Source organism: Cnephaeus nilssonii (genome assembly GCF_951640355.1).
Source record: "Cnephaeus nilssonii genome assembly, chromosome: 17".
Lineage (NCBI taxonomy): Eukaryota > Metazoa > Chordata > Mammalia > Chiroptera > Vespertilionidae > Cnephaeus > Cnephaeus nilssonii.
The window spans coordinates 24,276,434-24,303,878 of NC_137088.1; the positions used below are offsets into that span (position 1 = coordinate 24,276,434).

General features: G+C 37.4%; 1 protein-coding gene across 5 annotated transcripts in view; it reads left to right on the plus strand.

Annotated features, from left to right (window-relative positions):
- Positions 1-27,445, plus strand: part of ANKRD28 (ankyrin repeat domain 28) — a 142,503-nt gene that overhangs the window by 13,561 nt on the left and 101,497 nt on the right. The window contains exon 2 of one of the 5 annotated variants that reach the window (XM_079794448.1): positions 17,669-17,741. The exons of 3 other annotated variants lie outside the window; for them this stretch is intronic. In XM_079794448.1, the coding sequence (XP_079650574.1) occupies positions 17,724-17,741 (18 nt within the window). In that variant the 5' untranslated portion in view covers positions 17,669-17,723. Of the gene's footprint in view, positions 1-17,668; positions 17,742-27,445 lie in introns of those variants that run through there. One more of the 5 variants, XM_079794451.1, reaches the window with a different exon arrangement.

Consider the following 27,445-nt stretch of genomic DNA (forward strand, 5'->3'; position numbering starts at 1 on the left):
CCCTGTCAAAACCCGCCAGGCGGGGGGGTGGGGCGCAGCCTCAGGTCCCCCGTCAAGCCCCACTGGGCAGGGGCGCGGTCTGAGTTGCCCTGACCCAGCACTGGGGGTGCACCTTGAGGTGCCCCATCAAGCCCCACTGGGTGGGGGGGTGCAGCCTGAGGTCCCCTGTCAAGCCCCACGGTGGCAGGGGAGGGTGAAGCCTCAGGTCCCTGCTGATTGCTCATTAAGGCTCCTTATGGGAACTTGGCCTCAGCTGTGGGTGCAGCCATCTTTGTGATGGAGGGATGGTCAATTAGCATATTCCCTCTTTATTAGATAGGATAAGGTTTTCTTTGTAATAATTTTCATGGAAATAGTTATAGTTAATATCCTGCTTATCTTATTAAGTAACAAACATTTGTATGCTTACTACCTGCTGGTCCTTGATACTGGGATACACCCTATGTAATAAAAGCCTAATATGCTAAGTGTCCGGTTGTCCAGTAGGCCATTCAACCAATCAAAGCGTAATATGCTAATTATATGCTAAGGTCACTTAACCACTTGCTATGATGTGCACTGACCACCAGGGGCAGACAATCAACTGGTTGACCAGTCGCTATGACATGCACTGACCAGTAGGTGAGCTTGCTGCTGGCATCTGGCCGATCGGGACTCAGCGAGACAGGCCGGACACACCCTGGAGCCCTCCTGCGGTCCCTCCCCCACTGGCCAACCTCCCGGGTCCCTCCCCAGCCCCGATCATGCATTGGTGGGGTCCCTTGTCCTGGCCTGTGCCCTCTCGCAATCCAGGACCCCTCAGGGGATGTTGGCGAGCCAGTTTCGGCCCGATCTCGCAGGCCATGCCAAAGGACTCCACTGATGCACAAATTCGTGCACTGGGCCTCTAGTCTTGATATAAAACAGTCTCACTCAGCTGGCATGGTTCAGTGGTTGAGCATCGACCTATGAACCAGGAGGTCACAGTTCGATTCCCGGTTAGGGCACATGCCCAGGTTGCCAGCTCTATCCCCAGTGCGGGGTGTGCAGGAGGCAGCTGATCAATGATTCTCTCTCATCATTGATGTTTCTGTCTCTCTCTCCTTCTCCCATCCTTTCTGAAATCAATAAAAAATATATTTAAAAACAACAACAACAAAAACAGTCTCTGCCTTCTAGTGTGAGATAAGGGCAATTATCTTACCTGTGCTTTGAGACCATCAAGGGAGAAAAGACTAATTGAACCCCATGGTAGAGTTGGGCCCTTATTTTAATGGGATTTTATTTATGTTCTTCCTGTGATATTGTTTTCTCTCATCCTTAGTAGACAAAAGCTATAGTCTGTATAAAATCCTTTTAGAGGAAGAAACACTATATTTTTGGTAGATTTGTGTTACATGAGGGTATTTTACTTAAGCATATGTTTTTTTCTTAATCTCTACCACCAAGAAAAAATCAAATACTTTATATAGGAGAACTGCAATTCTTAGTCTTTTAAAATTTATTTTTTATTTATTTTTATTGATTTCAGAGAGGAAGGGAGAGGGAGAGAGAGATAGAAACATCAGTGATGAGAGAGAATCATTAATTGGCTGCCTCCTGCACATCCCCCCACTGGAGATCGAGCCTGCAACCCAGGCATGTGACCATGACCAGAATTGAACTCAGGACCCTTCAGTCTGCAGGTTAATGCTCTATACACTGAGCCAAACCAGCTAGGGTGGCAATTCTTAGTCTTGATGCAGGTTATATTATTAAACTTTTCCTGCAGTCAACTAAAGGATGTTTTGTGGGTTTTTTTAAGGAATATCTTATTGATTGCATTTTCTCTTCCCCCCCTTTTTTTGAGGGAACTTTTGGATTAGAAATGGTGAAAGTAAGAAAGGACCTAACTCTCTATCTATATAGGGATTGTCAAAAGTAGGTTTACAGTTGTATGTAAAACAGTTTATTCTTGTATTATATTTAGTTAGTATATTTATTTGTATTACAACTGTAAATCTACTTTTGCCCACCCCTGTATTCTTATTAGTATAATTAGTATAATTAAGATAAAATCAGATAATTCAAACAGGACTTTAAAAGATTGTGTGTGTGTGTGTGTGTGTGTGTGTGTGTGTGTGTGTGTGTGTGTGTGTGTGTAGATGGGCAAACAGAAAGCTTCTATACTGGATAGTTTTCTGAATGGTGGGAAATTTCCCCCACTCTTTGAAAGCTTACATCCTAGGCAGTGTGTAGTTACAGAGTCACAGTGGGTCATGCCAAGAGGGAACAGTGTCCCTGGGAGAACTATAAACAGCTAGGCAAGCAACAACCACATCCTGGAGAAATGAAGTTAGTTGATCTTGAAAGTTAACAACACCTGGCTTTTAAGGGATATAAAAGCAAACTACAGCATCACACTGAATCTTTTTTAATGGAGTGTTTAATCCTTTCCTATTAAATGTTATTTTTGAAAAGGTTGAATTTACATCTCCCATTTGCTATTTATTTTCTATTATACTTCATGTCTTTTTTGTTGTTCCTGTCACCTTTTGTATTTTCTTTTTACAAATTTATTTTTTTAATGATATTTTTCTTAGGGTTTGTTCTTGGGATTACATTTGAATTTATCACAGTCTACTTCAGATTACTACTAATAATGCTCCAGTATAGCTCCATTTCCTCCTCTCTCCTTTGTGCTTATTGTCATACTAGAGGCACACTGCACAAATTCATGCACGGGTGGGGTCCCTTGGCCTGGCCAGCAACTGGGGCCGATGGGAGGGTGGCGAAGGGGGTAGACGGCCGGCCCGGGAGAGGGACACAGGGGGAGGTTGGCCAGTGCAGGGGAGGGACTGGGGGAGGTTGGCCGGCTATGGGAGGTTAGCTGTGGGAGCGCACTGACCACCCGGGGGCAGCTCTTGCGTTGAGCATCTGTCCCCTGGTGGTCAGTGTGCGTCATAGCAACTGGTCAACCCGTCATTCGGTCATTTAGGCTTTTATATATATATAGATATATCATGTTCATTTATGTAATAAACCCAGCAATACAGTGTTTTAAGCAATATATGTCTCTTAAAGAGGAGAAGAAAGAAGAAAGATATTTATAGTCTTTTAACCAACATATTTACCATTTCTGATACTTTGTTTCTTCTTGTGGATTTTGGTTACCATCTGGTATCATTTGCTTCCTCCTGTAGCTCTATTCTCTCCTCTCTTTTTTTGCTATTATTGTTATATATAACATCTTTATATGTTGTTATATATGCCTAACAACTTTATAATTGTTTTAAGCAATTAGTTACCTTTTAAATTAAGAGAAAAAAGTAAAAAATATATTTATACTGTCTTTGATAATGTTATTTTTTCTTTGCCTGTAATTATCTTTACCAGTGTTCTTTGTTTTTTATGTAGATTCCAGTTATTACCTGATGTCACTTTTTCATCCTAAAGAATTTCTTTTCGTCTCTATCTCCTGAAGCATACATGTTAGAGTTAGTGAGCCCCCTCCCATCCTCTCAATTAGGATTATATTCCTTATGATTTTATACGGGAGTGAGGATTGAGAAGGGAGAAGATGAGGCTGGGGCAAAGTAAGTAAGTAAGGGCCAATTCTTAGAGTATGTTGGGTTCTATGCTATGGGATTTGAACCTCATTGCTGTGGGGAGTGACCATTGGAACATTTTATGCAGAGTTCTGTCATCAGGTTTGAGCCTTGAGGAAAGGACTTTGAAAGACTGGATTCTGAAGGCTGTTTTAGGATTGACACGTGAAGGTGAATTTGCCTTTTTCTCTGAAATTCCTACTTCTTTGTTCTTTTGGGCAATTAAAAGCTGTTTATATCCAAGTAGTAGCTACTGGATTGCAGGCATAAAATATTTACAGAGTGGTACATAGTTTGTAGAATGGGAATCATGGAGCTGTCTGTGAAGTTTGTGAAACAATAGTTTGAGAACCACTGTCATAGGATGAACAGATTGCTTACTGTTTGTGTATGTGGGATGGGATGTGTATTGAAACTTAAACATCTTTTGGCTGCTGACCTTTTAAAAAACTTTTTAATTTTTAAAGGCTGGTTATAGATATGCAGTACCTTTCAGTCGTTTTGATATGACAGAGAAGTGTTTGATCGTTTTATTTGGTACTCACAACTTTTAAAAATTGTGTGTGTGTGTGTGTGTGTGTGTGTGTGTGTGTGTGTGTGTGTAGTTTGGTTTGCTTCTCAGGAAAAATTGAAGAGCATAAAACTTATTTATTCCAAGTTTTTGCTACCAGTTTTTCACATAAGTATAAAATGAAAGGAAAAAGGTTCCCTTCCCCCAGTCTTGCCAGATTCTGTTGTAAACAATTCTTGTGATTGTCAACTTGTCAATGAATGTTTTTTCCTGTGAGCAACTTCTGTAGAGGATGACCTTGTTTCTATACTATTCTTATTTATTGCCTACAGTTGCTTTTAGGAGTGCAGGACCTTCCCCCCCCCCCCCCCCCATTATTCATAAAAAAATCATTAAACTTACCATTTACAAGAGTTTAACAGTGTTTCATTAAACTGATGGAAGGTAGAATTGAAACTGGGAGGTGGGGGGGGGGGGGATTTACCTATTTAGTCTTGAACTTAAAATTTTCTGGAGAGTAAGGGTTGCATTTTTGCCCAGCACCAAACAAGTAACGAGGAATTTAGGCATATAATTATGTCACATGCTTTCTAAGTACTAGAATAGAAAATAACATTGTTACCTACCACAATCAATACTTTGATATCTTGGAAAACCAGCATTTTCCAAATGACTGATTATGTTATAAAATCACACATGGTTAAAGATACATTAGAAGTACTTGAATTTCAATGTGAAAAAGCATGAAAAGCTCATTGATTTAGTTTCACATTTCACATTGCAACCAACCTTTAAGAGAGACCACTTTGTCAAGTTTTGATGTAGTGTCAAAGAAGAATATCCATAATTATGTGAAAAGGCTTTTATAAATATGGTTCCATTTTCTGTAACTATGAGTTACAGATTTTCTTCATATACTTAAAGCAGGAAAACTTACAGCATATTGAATGCAGAAGCGGCTAAGTTACTCTAGCTATCTTCTATTTAGCCAGACATTAAAGAGATTTGTACAAATGTAAAACACAGTGTCGGTCTTCTCACTAATTTAAAAAAATTATTTTCATAGTTATTTATACTGATAATGTAACATTAAGTAGACTAAAAATATTTAAATAATTTCTGAGTTTTAATTTTGAAAATAGTAGACATAAAAATAAATAGCTGCCATAAACATAACTCTTTAGGGTCCTCAATAATTTTAAAATGTGAAGGGATTTTGAGACCAAAAATATTTTGAACTAATAGCTTTCTGATATTGGTCTCTCAGATATTGTTGAACCTAAGTTTTTTTGTCTCTTGCTCAGTTAGGTTACCATAGGCTAGAAGATTTAAATTCCTTGGGTTTTGATGGAAAGTGCTGTCTTTTATTTCAACCCGGGTATATTTTAAATGTATACGATATAGAGCAGAATTTATGATGGTTAAATTTTGACTCCATATGGCTAAAACAGCATGAGTGGAGAATTATATCTGAAGAATGTCAAACAGAATTATAAGAAATGGTTAAAAAAAATAGGTTACAATAGGCAAATGACCAAAGAAAAGGCATTTTTTTATGAAAAAAACATGAGAATCTTAGAGAAATAAAATGAGGTTTAGCAAACACCATAAATGTAAGAGATGCACATACCCATAACACAGGAATATTACTATAGGAGCATATTAATTATTGACACACACTATAGCTTTACCTAACCATGAGGAAATCATAGGTTTTCTGTTTCTATAAACAATGAAAATAAAGCTATGGATTTGAGTGAATTGTTGGTTGGTTACCATGAAAGTAATTTTAGGCAAAATCTAGAAGAACCTTATTGAAAGTGATTTAGAGGAAAAGAGATTTTCCACAGATGTTTTCTTATGTATATAAGATTAATCTATAAAAAATTTTAATCAAGATTACTTTGATTTAGAGTCCTGGTCTTAGTTAACCCTTGGTAGCCCTAGCCAGTTTGGCTCGGTGGATAGAATGTTAGCATATGGCCTGAAGGATCCCAGGTTCAATTCCGGTCAAGGGCATGTACCTCGGTTGCAGGCTCGACCCCAGCCCTGGTTGGGTGTGTGCTGGAGGCAACCAGTTGATGTATCTCTCTCACATCAATGTTTATCTCTCTGTCTCTCCCCTTTCCTTCCTTCCACTCTCTCTAAAAGTTAATGGAAAAATATCCTCAGGTGAGGATTAGCAAAAAAATAAATACTAAGTGTTTTTTAAAAAAGGTATGCTTTTGATATATTTACACCAGATGGTTATTGTTGTGTTGGCTGTTGTCATTTTTTTATTTGACAATCTAAGGGAAAAGAGGTCAGTGCCCCTGACTAAATAATCAGGTATTGCATGTTTTAAAAATTCTTGGGGCATACCAGTTGGAAATAGCTGGTTTAGTGTATATGCACAAATATTTCAACAATATAGATCTTAAAGAAAAGGACTCACAAGCATATCAGGCTTATATAGCTGTATGAAGAATTCTCTAGTCCTATCTCTGTCTCTCCCTTTTTATCTCCCCCTCCTTTCCCACTTTTATTTTGTTTGTTTGGTCTTGTTCAGACATTTTAAGTTGTAATATAATCATATTTACCAATCTTTTATGTTCTCTTTCCTTTCTTATGTAAAAAAACCATCAAGTTCCTAAAAATACTGTTTCTTCTCAAAATTTGTAGTATCTTTACCCACTTAGTTTTTTTACCTACCTGGAATTATATTTTTGTATATGGTATGAAGTTCAATTTTTCCAGCTTTACTTTTTTTATTTTTTGATATTCTATATACCTTTTTGACAATTTCAAATTGACATGAAACTATTGAGCTTAATTGTTATTCCATTGAAATTATGGATTTAATTTGGAAAATTGACATTGTATTGTAAATCCTTTAACATTGTTGATAGGCTCTTAAAACTGCAGCAAAATAATGTACAATGAAACCATTTTTTGCCATAGACTAATTGATATAAACAGTTAAGTTCCTATGGCATCTCATTAACATTATAACAAAGCAATGATGAATGAAATGACATTGTTCGAGGATCTGCTGTACAATATTGAGTCTGGAAAAGCAGATGATTGTCATGCAGCAGCCACTTCAAACCTCATGCCTGTTGTCTTCCCGTATATTTACTCACAGTTGCTATCAGACAATAATAGTTCTCATTTTCTTCATTAAATCTTACATGAGTCCTTTGTTGGCATGCACTACCCTTGAATCATTTGGGAAAAGGGGTTCTGGGAAATGTAGTTCCAGACTTCTGCCCTCTGATGCAGAAGAGACTATAGAATCAGGTATTGGTGATGTACGATTTACAATAGACAAGACAAGCATGTATAAATTTGTTCTTATTTTCCTCCCCATATTAAGACAAAAGATGGCTTACTTGATTATTGTGTACTTCTTCCCTCATCCCCCCCAATGGATATATTTTGGAAATCTTTGAAAAAGATTTTACTAGCTAGTTAGTTGCCCTCCACATAGGCTATATCAACTTATATTTCCACCTGTAGTGTATCTCTTTCTATTGTTTTGCATCTCTGCCAACTTTGCATCCTGTCCTCTTTATTACAGACTAGGGGCCCGGTGCACGAAGATTTGTGCACGGGGGGGGGGCTGGGTTCCTCAGCCTGACCTGCACCCTCTCCAATCTGGGAGCCCTCTCCAATCCGGGAGTTTCTGTCTGTCTTTGCAATCATATGAGCGAATTGTCTGAGTCCCCAACCCAGTTTGGTTTGTTGCTCACAGAATAATAGAGGCTTTTTTTTTTCTTTCTTTGCTTCATTGGTGGAGATTTCCTGGAAGTTTTAGGATATCTTCCCTTTAATTTTTCCTAGACACTCTGATTTTACTTATGTCTCTCACCTTTGCTTTTCCTCCATCTTCCACCGCAACAGTAACTTGCTCCAGGCTCACTTTGCTCTAGTGTCTAGGAGATCCATCTGCCACCAGAGCTACAATTCCCAGCATTCCTGGTGCTCCCCACGCTTTGGGCTTCCGCTTCCGGTCCTGGGGCTGCCACCAGAACTACTACTCCCAGAATTCCTGGTGCTCCCCACAATCTGGGTTTTCCCTTCCTGCTCTGTCTCTGTCCCACGGCCTCCCGCTCTGCCAAGTCCTCCAAACCTCCAGCTCTTCCTCTCTGCTCTCCATCTGGTGGCTTGGGGAGCCAAGTTCCCCAAGCCGCTCCACTCTCCACCTGCTCTCCTCCCAGTGCCTGTGTATGCAAATTAACCTGCTGTCTTTGTAGGGTTAATTTGCATGCTCACTCCTGATTGGCTGGTGAGCGTATTGGAGATACGGTCAATTTACATGTCTCTCTTTTTTATATAGGCTGGATTTTTGCCTTTTTTGTCCAACTCCTTGCTGAAAGACCATCATCCTGCAAAAGTGACATCTGACAACACAGACGCACATACACACTCTCTTACACTCAGTTCACCTACTACACTTGATTGGGTTCATTGAGCTTCTCTGGCTATATAATGTGTTTCATTAATTAGGTATTTATAAACATTTCCTTTATGCCTGTTTTTAAACCTGGGCTTTCTTAGTTATCGTTGTACTATATCCTTTTACCATAAACACATTGAGTGTGTGCTTGTCTCCTTTACTAAAACTATAGTTCCTTTAGTATAATGCTATGCTATCACTTTATTGCACATAGTGGCACCTCAGTAACTATTGGAATGAATAACACATGCTTCTAAACAGAAGGTATATGCAGTTTTATAACCTCATTTAGCAAAAAAACATTGTGCTAGATGCTTTACCTGTTTTAACATGACCCCTCCTAATCACACCAGGTAGCTATATTATTATTTCATTAAAAATGTTTCTCAAGGACACATTATTAAAGATAGAGCTCTCATATCTAATATGGGTTCAAATAGCTTCATTTCATTCTGGTCATGCTTCACCTAGTTGCTACATAATCTTCCTAATTATAATTTTTAATGGTTGCATCACATTTCATAAAGTCGATTTATATTCTGCCCTTTAGATATTTAAGTAATCTGAATTTTATTTTGCAAAGTTGTAGATTACATTCCCTGCTGTCTTTGTAGGGTTAATTTGCATGCTCACTCCTGATTGGCTGGTGAGCGTATTGGAGATACGGTCAATTTACATGTCTCTCTTTTTTATATAGGCTGTTACATTCAGTGTTTTTTAAAGTGTACAATTCAGTGGTACTAAATACATTAACAGTGTTCTACAACTGTTAGTACTATCTAGTTCCACAATGTTTTTATCACCTCCAAAAGAAACCCATTTTCATTAAGCAATTAACTCACCTTCTCTCCCTGCCCTCAGTTTTTAACAACCACTAAACTTCTTTCTGCCTATATGGATTTGTCTATTCTAGGTATTTCAGATAAATCATCAAAAAAGACTAATTTGTTTAGCATGTTGTATTTAAATGTAAGGAAATGTACATATTTACATTTTTAAAAATGTATTTATCAAATATTTGACATCTTGTGTGGTTGTGAGGAGTCTTGTTAAGGTGGAGAAAATATCTTGTCTGATTCTGGCTAGTTTCATGCTGCTTTATTCAAGTTGCTTTTGGCAGAGTTTGAAGAATATACTATTAAGTTCCTTTTGCTTTTTATAGTAAGCTCACCATTCTAAGAACTCATCAGTTTAGATCAGGGATGGATTAGATTTGGCAATATCTGGTTGTCACACTTGGAGGGGGGGCGGGTATGCTACAGACATCTATGGATGGAGGCCAGGGATGCTGCTAAACATCCTACAATGGACAAGACAGGACTCCACAACAATAATTATTTTGCTTAAAATGTTAGTAATGCTGACTTTGAGAAACTCTGATTTAGATCTACTACACCTCCTAGGTTCCCTAAATTGGCTGGTAGATGTTTTCTGATAAAGTTTAGACCTAAGTTGGACCTAACCACTTTAACTTTTTAAGTTTCTCTTTTTAAAATAGTGTTATGTGCGAGTAGAATCACAAGACGATGTCAATCTAATATTGCGTTCTCTCTTTTTTAAAAAAATATCACAATATAATTTTCTTTAGTTAAAAAATTTTAATGTAATTTAATTCTTAAACGTTATCACACAGAGAAGATATAAATGAACCCCTGTGAACTGATTATCCATTTACAACAATTATCAAAATTTTTACCATTCCCCAATGTTTTTGGAGTGTTTTAAAGCATATTTGGTATGCATTATATATTCTTTGTGTCAGATTCTTTTTAAAGTTAGCTAAAATAATTCTAAACAAACTTTGAACATTGTATATGATTGGTTTCTTAAGTCACCCTCCCTTAAAAAAAACCCCAATGTATTGTGTGTGTTTTTTTAAATAAATTTCTTTATTGATTAAGGTGTTACATATGTGTCCTTATTCCCCCATTACTCCCCCATCCCCCCCACTCATGCCCTCACCCCCCTGTTGTCGGTTTCCATTGGTTAGGCCCATATGCATACAAGTCCTTTGGTTGATCTCTCCCCTTTACCCCCACCCTCCTCTACCTTCCCTCCGAGGTTTGATGGTCTGATCAATGTTTCTCTGTCTCTGAAACACAAACCCATGTATTGTTAAAGAAATTCATTTGTTTTGTAGAATTTCCCATATACTAGCTTGACTAATTGTATCCTCATGGTGACCTTTAGCATGTTCCTCTACTCCTTATTTCCTTCTGTAAATTGGTAGATTTAGAAGTGGGATTAGATTACACTCTGTTGTTGTTTTTTTCTAAAGCAAGAATATGTCACATATAATAAGCAGATGTGTACATACATATAGCCACCTACTTACTACCTTATTCTCTGTCATGCATATTATAGGTTGATACATATGCATATACAACACAAATTTATGTTGCTTCACAGCAGGTGGGCACATGCTGTTCCATTCTTAGTGATATACTAATCTGTACAGATGTTAGCTGGGTCCATCATGTTTCATCCTTTCACCTAATGTTTTCATTGGGGGTTGGCAGAAATGATGATTGTTCTTAAATTATTTTCTCTGCAATACCATGTGACCAAATTAATGTTTCATTTATGAAGCAGTATATCTTGATTATTCGCTGTGTGCCTTTTAGGGCAAGGAATATTTTTATTGTATTAACTCAGTTTGGCTAGCACAGTGCTTTGCTCTAAAAATAATTCTACATCTTGGTTCTGAATTAGGATCACAATTTAAAAGTACAGATTTCTAGGCCCCACCTCCAGGAAATTGTAACTTAATTGGTCTGTCAACCTTTGAGTTGGAGTGGAAAAGGCTGGCAAAGTAAAGTGAATCTACGTACACCTCAGTTTGTTTGTTTGTTTGTTTATTTGTTCATTTATCTATTTATTAGTGAGTCACTGTTCTAAGTAATTCTCACCTTTGGTATACATCTGATTCATCTGTGTAGATTTTTGAATTTAATTTTAACAGGCAACCACGGTTCACAATTTAAAAGAAATAAAAAGTGTGTAATGTAAAAATTGTCGCTTCCACCTCTAGCCACATCACCCTCAAGTCATCTGGTTTCCCTTAACTATAGCCAACCATTACTTTCTTATCCCTAGAGATTTTTAATATACTAGACCACTTTGTGCATTTTATTTGCTCTCTCTACCTCCAGTATCTTGAGTTCATTGTACATTAGTATTTAAAGAGTACTGGCTATTTAGTCTTTTATTGTTATATACTCAGTTTCCTGTTGATATCTAAGTTGTACTTTTGCAAATACAAATAACGCTGCAATGAATTACCACCTACTATACTGCAGTTCTGTAGACTTCACAGGTTAAGGGCTTGGTCCTCCCCAAGCCTCCTCACTTTAGATATTACCTGCAGCTCCAGGGTTCCCAGGCCACCCACGCTTCTGACTAACTGGCTATAAATTTTGGATTTCCCACTATCCCCTCAGGTTTGATAATTTACTAGAATGACTCCAGGAACTCAGGAAAGTGATATACTTATGATTACAGTTTTATTAAAAGGACAGAGAATTGAACCACCAAAAGGGAGAGAGAGACTCAAGGTGAGGTCTGAGAGGGTTTCAGACTTGAAGTTTCCATGTCCTCTGGAAACTTCAGTGTCAAAATTATTTATTGGTGATTTGATTTATAGGTACTGCATTTATAGACGTGTTGAATTATGGCCACAAGATTGAACTCAATCTTTAGCCCCCCTCCCCTCCTCGTCAGGAGGTTAGGTGGTCAGGCTAACAACACATAGCTCACAGCCCCAACCCTCTTATCACATGGTGGTTTTTTCCAGCATGGCCAGCCCCAATCTGGAACAATCTAGGGTCCTACAGTGAGTCACCTCATTGTAAAAACCCAGATATGGTTCTGGGAGCTCAACATGAATAACCAGAATCCTGTCACTCAGGAAATTCCAAGGGTTTAGAAGCTCACAGGTATGCAGGACAAAGACCAACTTGTTTATCATATAACACCTACATATATCATGTGCAAATATATCAGGTTAAATTCCTTTTCCTCTCTCCCCCTTTTTCTTCCACCTTCACATGAAGTTATAATCAAAACCAGATAAAGCTATAACTGAGAAGTCTTTCTCCCACTTTGTGTCACAGGAGTAAAATTTGTGCAACCCACTCCAGATTAGTACCCTTGTTTCCCTTGTATCCTTAGTGTTTATATATGCAAATAAAAGCAAGTACAAATGTCTTCTTCCTCTTTCTTTCTTATAGAAAAGGTAGCATACAATATAGACCAGTGATGGCGAACCTATGACACGCGTGTCAGCACTGACACGCGTAGCCATTTCTGATGACACGCGGCCGTTGAGGTGGCCGCATGCCGAGGATGAAACATTTGCTGCTCCTGAGGATGAAACATTGGCGAAATAATGTTTTTTCCTCAAAGTGACACGCTACCCGAGTTATGCTCAGTTTTTTGACGAAGTTTGACACACCAAGCTCAAAAGGTTGCCCATCACTGATATAGACCATTATATAACTTGCTTTTACCACTTAAAAATATATCCTGGAAATGTACTTAAGAGACATTTGTGTTTCCTTTTTTATGAATTACTTGTTTCTTATTTTTTTTTTTTTTTGCCTATTTTGCTAATGGATTGGGTTTTTCCCTTTTCTTATGTTTGTCATTTGTTTCACTTTGTGATTTTATTTCTTCACTGTAAGAAATTTAATATTTTTAAATTTATGAAAATTTTTTATGTCTTTTCAATTTTTGTCTTCCACATTATGAGATTATGTTTTAAAAACTTGTGTGGCTTCTTCAAATACGTTTATAATTTTTCTCTTTGTATTAAGGCATTATTTATTTATTTGGTTTTATTTTGTGTTTTTTAACATATATTTTTATTGATTTCAGAAAGGAAGGGAGAGGGGGAGAGAGACAGAAACATCAATGATGAGAGAGAATCATTGATCGGCTGCCTCCTGCATGCCCCACACTGGGGATTGAGCCCACGAACCAGGCATGTGCACTGACGGGGAATTGAACCGGGACCTCCTGATTCATAGGTCAACACTCAATTACTGAGCCACACCAGTTGGGCAAGGTGTAATTTCGATAATGGTAAAATTTACTCTTCTTAGTGTACAGTTTTGTGAGCTTTTACAAATGCGTGTAGTCATGTAATGACCACTACAATCAAAATACAGAACACTTCCATTACCCTAAGATCTGCTGTGCCCTTTGTATTTATCCCCTTCCCAGATCGGCAGCTCCTACCAACTGCTTATTTCTTTGCTGTCCTTAAGGTTTTGCCTTTTGCAGAAGAAATAGAATTGTTCAGTATGTAGCTTTTCACTTAGCATATAATGTATTTAAGATTTGTCCATGTTGTTGGTGTGTTCAGATTTTGGTTTCTTTTCTGTTAACTGAGTAGTATTCTGTTATATGGATTTATTATCACAGTACATTTTTCCATTCTCTAGTTGAGGGATATTTGGGTTGTATCCAGGTTTCGGAGATTACAAATAAAGTCAGTATACTAGTAAATGTTCATACACAAATTTTTGCTGAGTTTGAGTTTTTATTTTATTGGGTTAATATTCTAGGTGTAGGGTTATTTGGTTATACATTAACTGTATGAATAACTATAAGCAACTGTAAATTGTTTTTTAAAGGGGCTGTACCATCTTGAGGGTGCTATTATAAATGGTACTCCTTTTAACTTTTTTATTTCCAGTCCTTGGTAGTATGTTGAAATATGAGTATGTTAAATTTACTTATTAGTTCTGGGAACTTTTTTGGAGATTCCATGGGATTTTATACATAGACAATGATGTCTGCTAACAGAGTCAGTTTTATTTATTTTTTTCCCAATTTGTATTTCTTTCCGAATTGTTATTTCTTATAGCCCTATAGGACTTTCAATATGATACTGAATAGGAGAGGAGTGAGAGTAGACCATTCCTACCTTGTTTCTCATCTTAGGGAGAAATCAGTCATTAGTTTCCTAGTACTTTTATATTTCTTTAGACTCATACATCTCAGTATAGTGATTACTGAGCAAAGGAATTCTATTTAACTTTATTTTCCAGGTAGCTTCCAGTTTTCCTGATATCATTCATCATTGACTAGTATACCTTATGATTTTTAATGCACCATATGTGGGTATGTCTCTCTCTCTCTCTCTCTCTCTCTCTCTCTCTCTCTCTCTCTCTCTCTTTCTCTCTCTTCTATCAAAGCATTTATTGCACTGTTTGGCAGTTTACATTTTACTTATCTTTCTCCCTTACTAGAAGATGGGTATTTTTAGGGGAATAAGAAATGGTACCTGCCCTCAAGGAACTTACGTTGTGAATAACTGGTATTAGGTTGGACCACGTGAAGTTGCTGATGCTAATTTTTAACCTGTAAAATCTAGTATCTATCTTCTTGACATAAACAGAAAAACAAGAAAATGAAGCCCTGCCGGTGTGGCTCAGTTGGTTAGAGCATTGTCCCTTGAACTGGAAGGTCGTGGGTTGGATTCCCGGTCAGGACACTTGCCCAAGTTGTAGGTTTGATCCTTGGATGAGGTGCCGATGGGAGGCAACTGATCAATGTTATCTCTCTCTCAATGTATCTCTCTCACATCGATGTTTCTCCCTCCCTCCCTCCCTCTCTCTTTTTCTCTCCTCCACCCCCTTCCTTCCTCTCTCTTAAAAAAAAGAAAAAGAAAATTCTCTTCTAATAAGATCCTATCATCAGTATGAGAAATATTGTTGCATGACATTGTTCATCACTGTTGTGTGCTAATAATTAATAAGCAGAGCCATAAAGCTGGATGTACTGATGTAAATGGGATACACCCCCTTCTCACTGTGGAAGACTGGGTCTTTACAGTATTCAGATGTGCTTAACTGTATGGTTAATCTGTCAGTGTATGCACAAATTTAGTTTCAGTTTTAATTCACTCCTAATTCTAGCCCCTGCTTTATTTTTATTTTTATTTTTTACACCTTGGACTATAAGACACTTTGGCAATGATTTCTATAAATAAGTTACTGAGATGTTTGGCATACTTTGTTGTGTGATAATTCTGTGAAAAGATACTCTAAGTACACTTTTCAGTTTGATGTAATTCAATTATTTTAGTCACTTACTATTTTGGGAGGTTTAATAAAAAGAGTAGTAAATTAAAGGCATCAAATATTTTTCCTTTTGAAATAACTTGATATTTCAAAAGAAGAGAAAGAAGACATTAAGGCAATCATACAAAAAATAAAAGTCTTGTATTTTCTTCTCTAATATTTTTTGTGTGGTTATTTTTATTGTAAATTATATGTAGAGGGAAACTATACATTTTTTGTATTATATATATATTTATATAATATTTAGGTTTTCAAGCTGGTCTTTTACTACCCCATATTACAAGTCTGGGAAAAGGATATATGAGAGATTTTGTGTGAGCCTCATGAAGCTAGAAATTATTCTACTTTACTGCTGTACTTAGCCCATAAGTAGTTATTAGCAAATGATTATTGAATAAGTTATTCATGGGGATGGGAAGCCAGGCCAGCTGGAGTTGGTTAGAGTAAGAAAATGTAATTTTTACATGATACACACACACACACACACACACACACACACACACACACACACAGGTGGGCAAAATTAGGTTTACAGTTATGAAACAGTTTATTCTTGTTTTATTATTTATTAATTATTGTATTATTAACCTACTTTTGCCCACCCCTCTATGTGTGTGTATGTGTGTGTGCATCAGTACAAATGAAACTTTTGCAATTACTTTTTTTATAAACATCAAGATCACAGTTTTTGAGATAATTAAATTGTGAATGCTATAGTAACACAAGGCTATTATTTTCAATCAGTTAATTAGGAATTTGCTCGTGATATTGTTTTGAGCTTGACTATTAACATAAGATTTAACTATTAACTATTAAAACCTATAAAGCTTCATTTTTCATTTGAAACTCTTGTTTAAAATACATGACTCAGGGAAGACTAACTTTATATTGGTAATAATATAATAAATAGAAGCGCTTGGCAAATTTACTTTCTTTTGTATTTGCTGCCACCAAATGGCAAATTAATAAAATTACTGTCTGTTACATTAATATATGGTAGTAATAAAAGTAATGGCCCATTAATATTTTTTATGAGGTTAATTTGTTCATACAGAGTTTTGACAAGAAAAGAACAAATTTAATATGTTTAGAATCGTAGCTACCTACTAGAGTGGACAGGTTGGTTTCTATCTTCTAACATACTGGAAAGGCATATTAGAACACAGCAGTAATCACATTGACAAAGATAGTAAAAACTGGTGATTCTTGCAGACTTATAAGAAATGAGGGTGACGGCATGCTCTATACAGGGAATTTAATTCTGACATTTGTTCTTTATAGGCCATTGCACCTGAGAATTATGGTTCCAAAATATTTTAGGCCTAATTTTATTTACTTGAAGGCAATCCATGTTACTAAAAATAACTGTTGGAATAAGATTCTGGAAAAATTATTATATAAGAAAAAAATAGGAACAACCCAAATGTTTAATCTTAGGAAATTGGTTAAATACAGTAACATAATACTTTTAAATGGAATGTATATATAATCATTGAAAGTGTTTTGGGGGAAAGTCCACATTGTCAAGTGGAGGAAGATGGGGAGAACAAGTTACTAAATAGTAATTATCACTTTTTTTTTTTAAGTACAATATCTCTCTTTGGGAGATATTGTGATTTCTTTATATATTACTAAAATGAACATGTTTTAAATACTCAGAAATTATATAGATTGAATATTTTATACTTTATAGATTCTTAGGTTAAGACACCCCTATGGAATTATTTGATTATTATAGTGAATATATTTGAATAGTTCTTTTTAAAAATATGAAAATATTGTGTTGTTAACAATTCTAGGACTCAAACCCCACTTTTGAGTCTCTTCTGAGAATACAGTAAGGATTGGTTCATATATAAAGAAAACTTTTTAAAAAAAACTCTGTCTTATTATACAGATTAATTTTTTTTCTTGATAGAAGGGTAAGACCAAGTTCACAATTAGTAAGATTTTTAATATATTATCCAATAATTCAATGTTTAAAGGTACTAGTTATTTTTATAACATAGCCCTTCGTTTCTAGTGTCAGCATATTCTTGCTTTTGATATCTGTTTTCTGCTACAGGCCTGAGAGTGGAATTGAAACAATACAACTACTGCTTCCACCAGAGGAAAATAGTATGGGGATTCCTATTATGGTAGGTTATTTTCCAGTGGTCTCTCTGCAGTAATATAGGCAGCTCTTGTGACTTATTAGTTTGTTGCTATTTATGCCTCCTCATAACTTAAACTTCGCTTTTATACATATGTGTATGTGGAAAATATTTAGTATAAGCTAAAATCCTTTGTTCTAGACTTGTTTATACCACGTGTACCGGTTAATAATGCGGATTTTGTAATCAAAGAAAACACGGTAATTTCAAGAGAAACATCAGAAGTACTTTATTCAACGTAATGTCCATCGCTAGCTACACATTTCCCCATCTTTCAGGTAATTTGTGGATACTATCCCAATAAAACTTTTCTTGTTTTGAGGCAAACCATTCAGAGACCCAATTTTCAACTTCTTTGTATGTTTTGAAGTGCTGCTCAGAAAATGCGTGTGCCATCGATCGGAACAAGTGGTAATCTGAAGGAGCAAGGTCTGGTGAATACAGCGGGTGGGTTAATACTTCCCAGGCAAGATCTTTTAACGTGTCCTTAACTGGTTTTGAAGTGTGTGATGGTGCATCATCATGAAGCAAAATTACTTTGCTGTGTCTTCTGGAACATTCTGGTAGTTTCATGATCAAAGCGTGGTTCAAATTGATTATTTGTTGTTGGTAGTGATCAGTATTAACGGTTTCACCTGGTTTTAGAAGCTCATAATACACCACACCTTCCTGATCCCACCAAACACAGAGCATTGTCTTCTTTCCGAAGCAATTTGGCCTTGCAGTCGATGTTGATGGTTGACCTGGATCAACCCATGCTTTTGTGCATTTGGGATCCTCAAAATAAATCCACTTGTGATCGCCAGTCACAGTTCAATGCAAAAAAGACTTTCTTTCGTGCCGTTGAAGCAACATTTTACTGATGACTTTTCGGTTTTCTATTTGTCTTTCGTTCAGTTGATGTGACACCCATTTTCTTCCCTTTAAAATATTTCCCATTGCTTGTAAATGATCGGAAATTGTTTGCTGAGCAACGTTTAATCTTTCTGCAAGTTGTTTTTGAGTTTGAAACAAATCTTCATCCAAAATGCTTGTAATTGTTGGTCTTCAAACTTTTTTGGTTGACCTGGATGTTCTTGTCTTTCACATCGAAATCATTACTTTTAAAGGGTTTAAACCATCGTTCACAAGTATCTTGAGATGGAGCATGTTCACCATAAGCTTCCCAAAGTATTCAGCAGCACTTTTTTTCAAAATAAAGTAACGAATTAAAACTTGGCACAAAATTTGACATTTTTAAGTGTAAAAATGTCTATGATGTTAACACCTTCAGCAAATTTGACGTATGAAGTTTTGAAGCTTGTTGTCAATACAACAAAATAGCATACATATCAAATTGCATATATATCAACATATGTGTAACTCCATCTATTGAAAAAAAATCCGCATTATTAACCGGTACCCCAAGTAAGTGTGGTAGGCCATGTATTTCTGGAAAACATAATAAGATAGATTTTCAGTTGGAGGGTGCTTAAAATATAATTTAAAATCTATAGCATATTGAAAGGTTCTGTAGAAAGGAAGAAACTATAACCCAGCCTGCAACCTATGTACTTTTTGTTAAATATTTTTTTATCCAAATGGTAATGCCATTTGATATTAACTAGGCTTGATGCAAAGGTATTTCAAAACAAAAAATCACTTATTGGGTTTTTTTGGTTATAATTTGTTTTTAATTAAATTAAACTTTTTTAAAGAAGAGGACGTGATAAGAAAGCTGTTGTGTTGAAAGCTGAAAGATTTTATCCATCTTTATTTTGGGAGGAGGGGAGCTGATTATTGGGAAAACATTATTTACTAGGTTTTCTTGAAAAAGGTATAATTTCTGTCATTAAAGATTAATAGTCTCTAGAAATTCTTAATTGTGTATGAATTGGCCAACTGTGAATCTTTACCTGGCTTTTCAGGGTTGTCTACCAAATTTAAAAAGAACAACAACAACTCATATGATGCCTCTCATTTGTTGTTACCTTGAATGGCTTTTACCAACTAGAATTCCATTGGACATTTCACCCCCACACCTTTTCTCTCCTTTATAAACTGTTTTCCTAACCTCTGGCTCAATTAAGGCTTTGGATGAATATTGAAATACTCTTATCCTAATTCAATTAAGCATTTGGGTAATGGGTGGGCAAGTAGAAAAAGAAAAGTTGAACTTAAGATAATAAGAATAACATTTGATTGGAAAAATGGTAACAAATAGCAGACACAGTCAACATCATATTTTGCCCATGTTTTTTTTCTTTCCTGGAAATGTGTGTTGGAGATCAGGTAGAGGCACAAATTCAATTACTTTGCTGTGATTGCTGTCTAAGTTGTAATTTGCATCTTTTACCACTGGATGGTGTATTTGCATTGGTTTCTGCAAATTTTCTAAATTCACATAAGGAATCATTTTAAAATCCATCACTTAGAATAGTGAAATTAACATAGTGGTATATAGATGGGCAAATTAAAACTAGTGAAGCATAACTATCTTTTAGATATAATATGCAATACTTATTTTTAAAAGATAAATCCTTGTATATGAAATGGTTAAGAGCTATATTCCTGACTATATTTCCTAATACAATCTTTAATCTACCACCCTAGAAATAGTTTAGATGTTTTGGTTATTTAGGTCAAGCATGCCAAACTCGCAACCCACAGGCCGCATGCCTCGTTTATTTGGCCTGTGTTAGCCTTTGAGTTTGACATGCTTGATTTAGGTGGTACTATAATTTAAATGACATCTAAATAAAACACACTTCTTAATTAGTAGTGTTAGAAAAAATACAGATAGCTTGGGTTTTTAAAGTTGTCCTTGATGAACATTCTCTCTTTCTCCTAGCCAGTAGGAGAAACTCCTCTCATTGAAGCCTTTTATTTCACAGATATAATATTCAAATTCTTTTTTTGCTAGTTAACAAGTGACTTTAAAAAAATATATGTGTGTGTGTGTGTGTGTGTGTGTGTGTGTGTACATATATATACATACATACATATATATATTGATTTCAGAGAGGAAGAGAGAGAGAAAGATAGACATATAAATGATGAGAGAGCATCATTGATTGGCTGCCTCCTGCACATCCCCTACTGGGGATTGAGCCTGCAACCTGGAAATGTGCCCTGACCTGGAATCGAACCGTGACCTCTGGTTCATAGGTCATGAGCCACGTCGGCTGGGCACCAAATGACTATTTTAAAATAATTAATTAATTAATTTTTATTGTCTAAAGTTTTACATATGTCTCCTTTTCCCCCGATTGACACCCCGCCCCCCACCAGCCATTCCCGAACCCGCGAGGGCAAGTGCCCACCACCCCAGTGTCTATGTCCATTGGTTATGCTATTACAAGTCCTTTGGTAGTTATGCTTGAATGAATTATTTTTTTATAATATACCAGAGGCCCGGTGCACGAAATTCGTGCACGGAGGGAGGTCGTCCCTCAGCCCAGCCTGTACCCTATCCAATCTGGGACCCCTGGAGGGATGTCCAACTGCCCGGTGGGATTGGGCCTAAACGGGCAGTCAGACATCCCTCTCACAATCCAGGACTGCTGGCTCCCAACTGCTTGCCTGCCTGCTTTCCTGATTGCCCCTAACCGCTTCTGCCTGCCAGCCTGATCACCCCCTAACCACTCCGCTGCCAGCCTGTTTGCCCCCAACTTCCCTCCTCTGCCGGCCTGGTCACCCCTAACTGCCCTCTCCTGCAGGGTTGATCACCTCCAACTGCCCTCCCTTGCAGGCCTGGTCACTCTCAACTGCCCTCCCTTGCAGGCAGGGTGCCTCCCACCTGCCCTCTCCTGCTGGCCATCTTGTGGTGGCCATCTTGTGTCCACATGGGGGCAGCTATATTGTGTGTTGCAGTGATGATCAATCTGCATATTACTCTTTTATTAGATAGGATAGAGGCCTGGTACAGGGATGGGGGCCAGCTGGTTTGCCCTGAAGGGTGTCCCTGATCAGGGTGGGGTTCCCTTGGGGCGTGGGGCAGCCTGAGCAAGGGGCCTGTGGTGGTTTGCAGGCCAGCCACGCCCCCTGGCAACCCAAGCGGAGGCCCTGTTATCTGGAATTTATTTTCCTTCTACAATTGAAACTTTGTAGCCTGGAGCGGAGCCAAGCCTGGGGCTCCCTCTGTGCCGGCAGCCATTTCTGTTGGGGTTATAATTGAAACTTTGTAGCCTTAAGCGGAGGCCTAGGCCCGGCCAGGGTGTGTGGAAAGCTTTGCTTCCCCTGTTGCTGGGGGCAACCCTGGCCTGCTCTCTCAAGCTCCATTCTGCCGCCATTTCTGTTTGAATTTGTTTACCTTCTATAATTGAAACTTTGTAGCTTGAGTGGAGGCTTAGGCCTGGCAAGGGCAGGCGGAAAGCTTGGCTTCTTCTGTTACCTAGGAAACCTTGCTGTAGCCATCTTGGTCAGGTTAATTTGCATACTCGCTCTGATTGGATGGTGGGCTGGCTTGTGGGTGTGTCGGAGGTATGGTCAATTTGCATATTTGTCTATTATTATGTAGGATATATATTTTATTGATTTTAGAGAGGAAGATAAGAGGGAGAGATAGAAACATCAATGATGAGAGAGAGTCATTGACCAGCTGCCTACTGCATGCCCCCCACTGGGGACCGAGCCCGCAACCCAGGCATGTGCCCTTGACTGGAATCGAACCTGGGACCCTTCAGTCCAAAGGCTGATGCTCTATCCACTGAGCAAAATCAGCTAGGCCGATACTTGAATGAATTAAATACCTTAGTCTGTAAAGTTTATTTGGGATTGTAAAAGGTTGTGGAGATCCCAATTCAAAGAAATAATAATCTGATGTAATAAATCATGCACTTATATTTTAAAGGGCAAATCAAGTATGGAGTCTGGAACATCAGTTTCTCCTAACACTTTCTCTGAGGCCATCTTTCTGCAATCTAGTGCCATTTCCTTTTCTGTTCTTTGAAGGATTATTTATAGAAAAACAAAGTTATACAAACAAACATTTAAAATTACACCTTCTTGTCTGCTCTTCACTAACTATCTGATAGTTTCTGAGATATGGATTTAGAGGCTGTTGTAACCTAGCAAGTTTAAATTCTCAACAGCCTTGTTCTGTTAAATACCCAACTATTCTAGGTTCTCTTGAGCTGCAGATTAAATGACAGGTTTGCCTCGTAACAGGGAGTTTTCATCTCTGAGTGTTCAAGTTTTGGTCCTAACTCTTAGTATATATTGGAATGTGAACTTTTGTCATATAACCTCTCCAGGACTTATTTTTCTTACCTGTAAAGTAGTGATTAAGGTTAGCAAATTATGATTAAGGAGTGGTGTTGCTAAAAAACAAACACAAATGTGTAGACCTCTGAAGGAACGATCAAATTACTCATGATTCTGCCACTGATTTAACTAATCTACTGTTGTTGCTGAAGACAAGGCGGTGGTAGATGTCTTCAATAAAGTACTTCAATAAAATTTAGTTGACTAAGTAAAAGCAAGCAAATAACATTTAATGTATGATTTATAAAAGTAATGGGTAATATAGAGAATTGTTAATCAGGACTCTTGGTTACAAATGACAGATATCACAACTCAAAGTAGCTTAAACGCAAAAGGAAGTTTATTGGTCAGGTGATAGGAGTGGTCAGGCAAAGCTAGATCCAGAATTTGGTGATAGTGGATTCTCCATCACCCCCCTCCCCTTTTTAAACTTTGCCGTTTTTCCTCTTACAGGCAGGCAGTTTAGCTTACATTGTTCTTTCTTATAATCCCAAAAGAAAAGAGATTATCTTTCCCGATAGCCTAGGTAGCAAAGCAAGTCCTGAGGAAGGCTGTGAGTGTGTGTGCTTACCTGAACTGGACATGGGGCTAGGAGTAGGTAGGTGGTACTCTGGCCAGTCCTGGGCCTCTTATATATGTCTGGCTCAGATGTACTCCATAAAGAAAGAGATTCTTGTGAAATAACCTATGTCTGCTACTAGGATGGATAGAAATAGAGAAAGGAGAGCCAAGAGTTGAGATGAGGTGGTTTTGATAACTCATGTGAAGACTGAAGTGAGTCTGAACTTGGTCACTATGAGGGAAGAGAGAGTTCAGGAAAAGTTTTGGTAAAATTCCTAGAACTTGGTGCCTAACTAGAAGTGGGAGATGAAGTAAGGTAAGGCTTTCAGATAATTATTTTTATGTTCTGGGTCCTGTATATTGGTGGTGGCATTACTATTAGCCAGCCTAGGAATTTCCGAAAAAGAACACTTTGGGGAACTGGATTAGAGGTGATAAAGTGAATCCTGACATGCTGAATCTGAGATAATACGGAATATGCAGGTAAAATGGCCTACTGAGCATTTGGAAGTTGAGTCTGTAGGTTAGGACTGGAAATAAAGACTTGGAAGTATCACATAGTTAATGGATGATACTATGGAAATAGATGAGATTGTCTAGAAAGAGATTGTAGTATTGGCTTTCTTGCAGTAAAAAATGAGCTGAAAGAAAAGCCAGTATTTAAATATGGGTGACTGAAGAAAAGCCAAGTAAAAGAGGGCCAAAGAAGAAGGTGGGGAAAAATAAGGGATACTTTTATGGAGGTAGCAAGAAGAGCATTGGTATCCAATAGTGTACAGTAGTTGAGGAAAATGAGGATTTTTCAGTAGGTAATCCTTGGTGATCTTAGAGCAGTTTCGGAATGGTGAGTATGGAAGTCAGATTGCAGTAGGTGAAACAAGTAATAAATGGAATGGTAGTTTGTTAGGGAGGCAGAGAAGCTTTCTGTAGGCCAGGAGGAAGGAACAGTGATAGCAGTAAGGGATAAATCAAAGTGATATAAGAAAAGAGTCAGAATTGATAAATGTAAGGTCTGTAAGAAGATGGAAATATTTTTTAATAAACTTACTTTTTCCTCTGTGAATACAAGCTCTTCCTGTCAGATTGTGAAGTTGTTGAGGTTTGTACCTGGCATGTTAAAACGTGCTTGGCCCAGGCTCACTTGATTGGAGCATTGGCCCATATACCAAAAGGTTGTGGGTTTGGTTCCCAGTCAGGGCACATACTCAGGTTGCGGGTTTGAACCCCGGTGATGCTTCTCTATCACCGATGTTTCTCTCTCTTCTCTCTCTCTCTCTCTCTCTCTCTCTCTCTCTCTCTCTCTCTCTCCCCCCCCCTCCCTCCCTCCCTCCCTCCCTCCCTCCCTCTCTCCCTCTCTCCCTCTCCCCCCCCCCTTCCCCCTTCCGTTCTCTGTAAAATCAATTTTAAAAACATATGCATATCCTTGGGTGAAGATTAAACAAACAAAATATGTGCTTAATAAATGATCAATGAATGAAATATCAGAGGGGAAAAATTGAAAATACAAACAAATATGTTTGGAAGTAAATCAGAAGGAAGTTGAAGGAATTCATCTTTGTTGTCCTCTTTCTCTGAGAAGTAGAATGTCAAGAGATAATGCCTCCCCCCCCCCCCCCCCCCCGCTTACTTACCTTAAAATATTTTTTATGAGACTAAATGTGAGAGCAGTCTTAAAGTAGGAAATAACTCCTGCAAATGGAAGGAAGTAATACTTTTCATTTCTGGCATCTTAATTTTGAAAGGGACTTCAAATCAGATGATACTCTGTTTTTGACAACTCAGAAATCCATATGCTTCCTTAACAACTGCTAATTTAACTTCTCTTAGGTGTGTGATGTGTGGGAAGAGCCAGCTTTGGAGACAGATGGGCCTGGATTAGAATCCAGTTTTCTCCATTTCTTAGCCATGTGGTTTTTTTCAGTGTTTGACTTGTCCAGCCAGATTTTTATCTGTGAAATTATGATTTAAAACTACTTTGCAGGCAAGTTGTTACAACTGACTACACATAAAGTGCATTGAACCATCAGGTATTTAAATTGGCTGGGATGAATTTTCATCCCTGTCCCATATGAGCAGCCAACCTTGTTCCATCTTCAGGTAAAATAATGCTAGATAAAGGTACTATCTTATATTGAACCAGATTTCATCTTCCTGCTTGTTATTTATTGTTCATTGATCCTAATTCTTTTTTAAAAAATTGACTTGAGAGAGAGAAACATAGATTTGTTGTTCCACTTATTTATGCATTCATTAGTTGCTGCTTGTACGTGCCCTGACTGGAGATGGAACCTGCAACCTTGGCATATCAGGACAACGCTCTAACTAACTGAGTTACCCTGCCAGGGCCTATTGATCCTAATCCTTATCTCCAGAACTATGCAATTTGGTATTGCTTCACAATGACAGCACTTCAAATATTTTAAAGCTGTCATATTTCACCTGACTCCTTTTCAGACAAAATACTTTCAGCTTCATTGACACTTAGGAAGTGGTTTTTAGATCCACCCTCATCTTACCCTCTTTTAATGTGTTCTCAATACTCTGGATGCAGTCTGACTTATGTCTAGTCATTAGCCTTACTTTTCTTAGAAGAGAAAAGTGAGATTATTAGGAAACATTTTTGAGATAAAGCCTTTGTTTTAATTAAAGTGTAATTTCATTATTTAATATTCTAAGGTATACTAACCTCTTTTATCAGTGGCATTTATCAAATGATTGCCTTTAATCTGTTTTAAGGTAAATTACTGATGACTGATTTTTTTTTTCCCTTTAAAAAAATAAATCTCAAAAGTCCTCAAAGTATTGTTCAGTACTTGTGTGTTGAGATTAATTCATAATGATGGGAAAATTAATCTATTGAAATAAAATGCCAATGTTTAATTTTTCAGCGTAGTACAAGCATGTCAAACTCAAAGGCTAACATGGGCCAAATAAACGAGGCATGCGGCCCGTGGGCCACGAGTTTGACATGCTTGGTGTAGTACATAACATACTGTTGGTTGCCTGCTCACTGGCCATAACCTGCTTCCTTCCTTGCAGGCCTCAGTTTTGTTTGAATGCTCACCTCTATCCCACAGGACTTGGAGAAATCCCTGATAGTGTAAGTTAATTGTGGTAATCCTACTCTGCTTGTAGTGATTTGTTTAGAAAGGGACGTGTGCCAACTATGGTCACATGCCAAGGAAAGTCCCCCTTCTACTGCACAATATGTGTCTGACGTGATGCCTTCAAGTTTGTCAGGTATCATGTGACTATGAAGGGAATTGTCCTGAGGTTCATGCTGAATCTGATAGAGAAAAGCTGGAAGGAGCCTAGGTGTCCTTATGTGATATCATTGGATAACTGAATCAGCCATTTTAGAGCCATCTTATTTTACTTCATGTCATTTATGATGATAAATCTATGTTTAAATCAGTTGAGGGTAACATACTATTCTAGTTTAGTTTAGGATAGCCCTAATAGTAAAAAGCAAACGTTTAATAATCTATTATGCAGAAAAGTAGACACTTTGTGGAAGGCCCATCATCATGTAAAGATGAACCTTATAATTTTAAAATCACATTAGAATTATATTGGGGTCAAAAGTTTTATAGGTATTCTCCCAATACATACTGAATGTTCTGATTGTGAACAAAGCAGACAAAAAAGTTCTATAATATAAAATGAAATAGTAGGTTTAACTACCTAGTTAGTCAATAATGAGCTAGTAATTAATTCTGACAGCCACCCTTCTTCCCATTTAAGAAGTTAAAAATTGACTACAGCTAAAGGAATTGACATTGTTTTACTCTGAAGTAACTAAGTTATAAGCATAGCTTTTTACAAGTTTATCAAGGGCATTAAAATGTATTTATGCAGATTTCATACCCGAAATATGTTAAAAA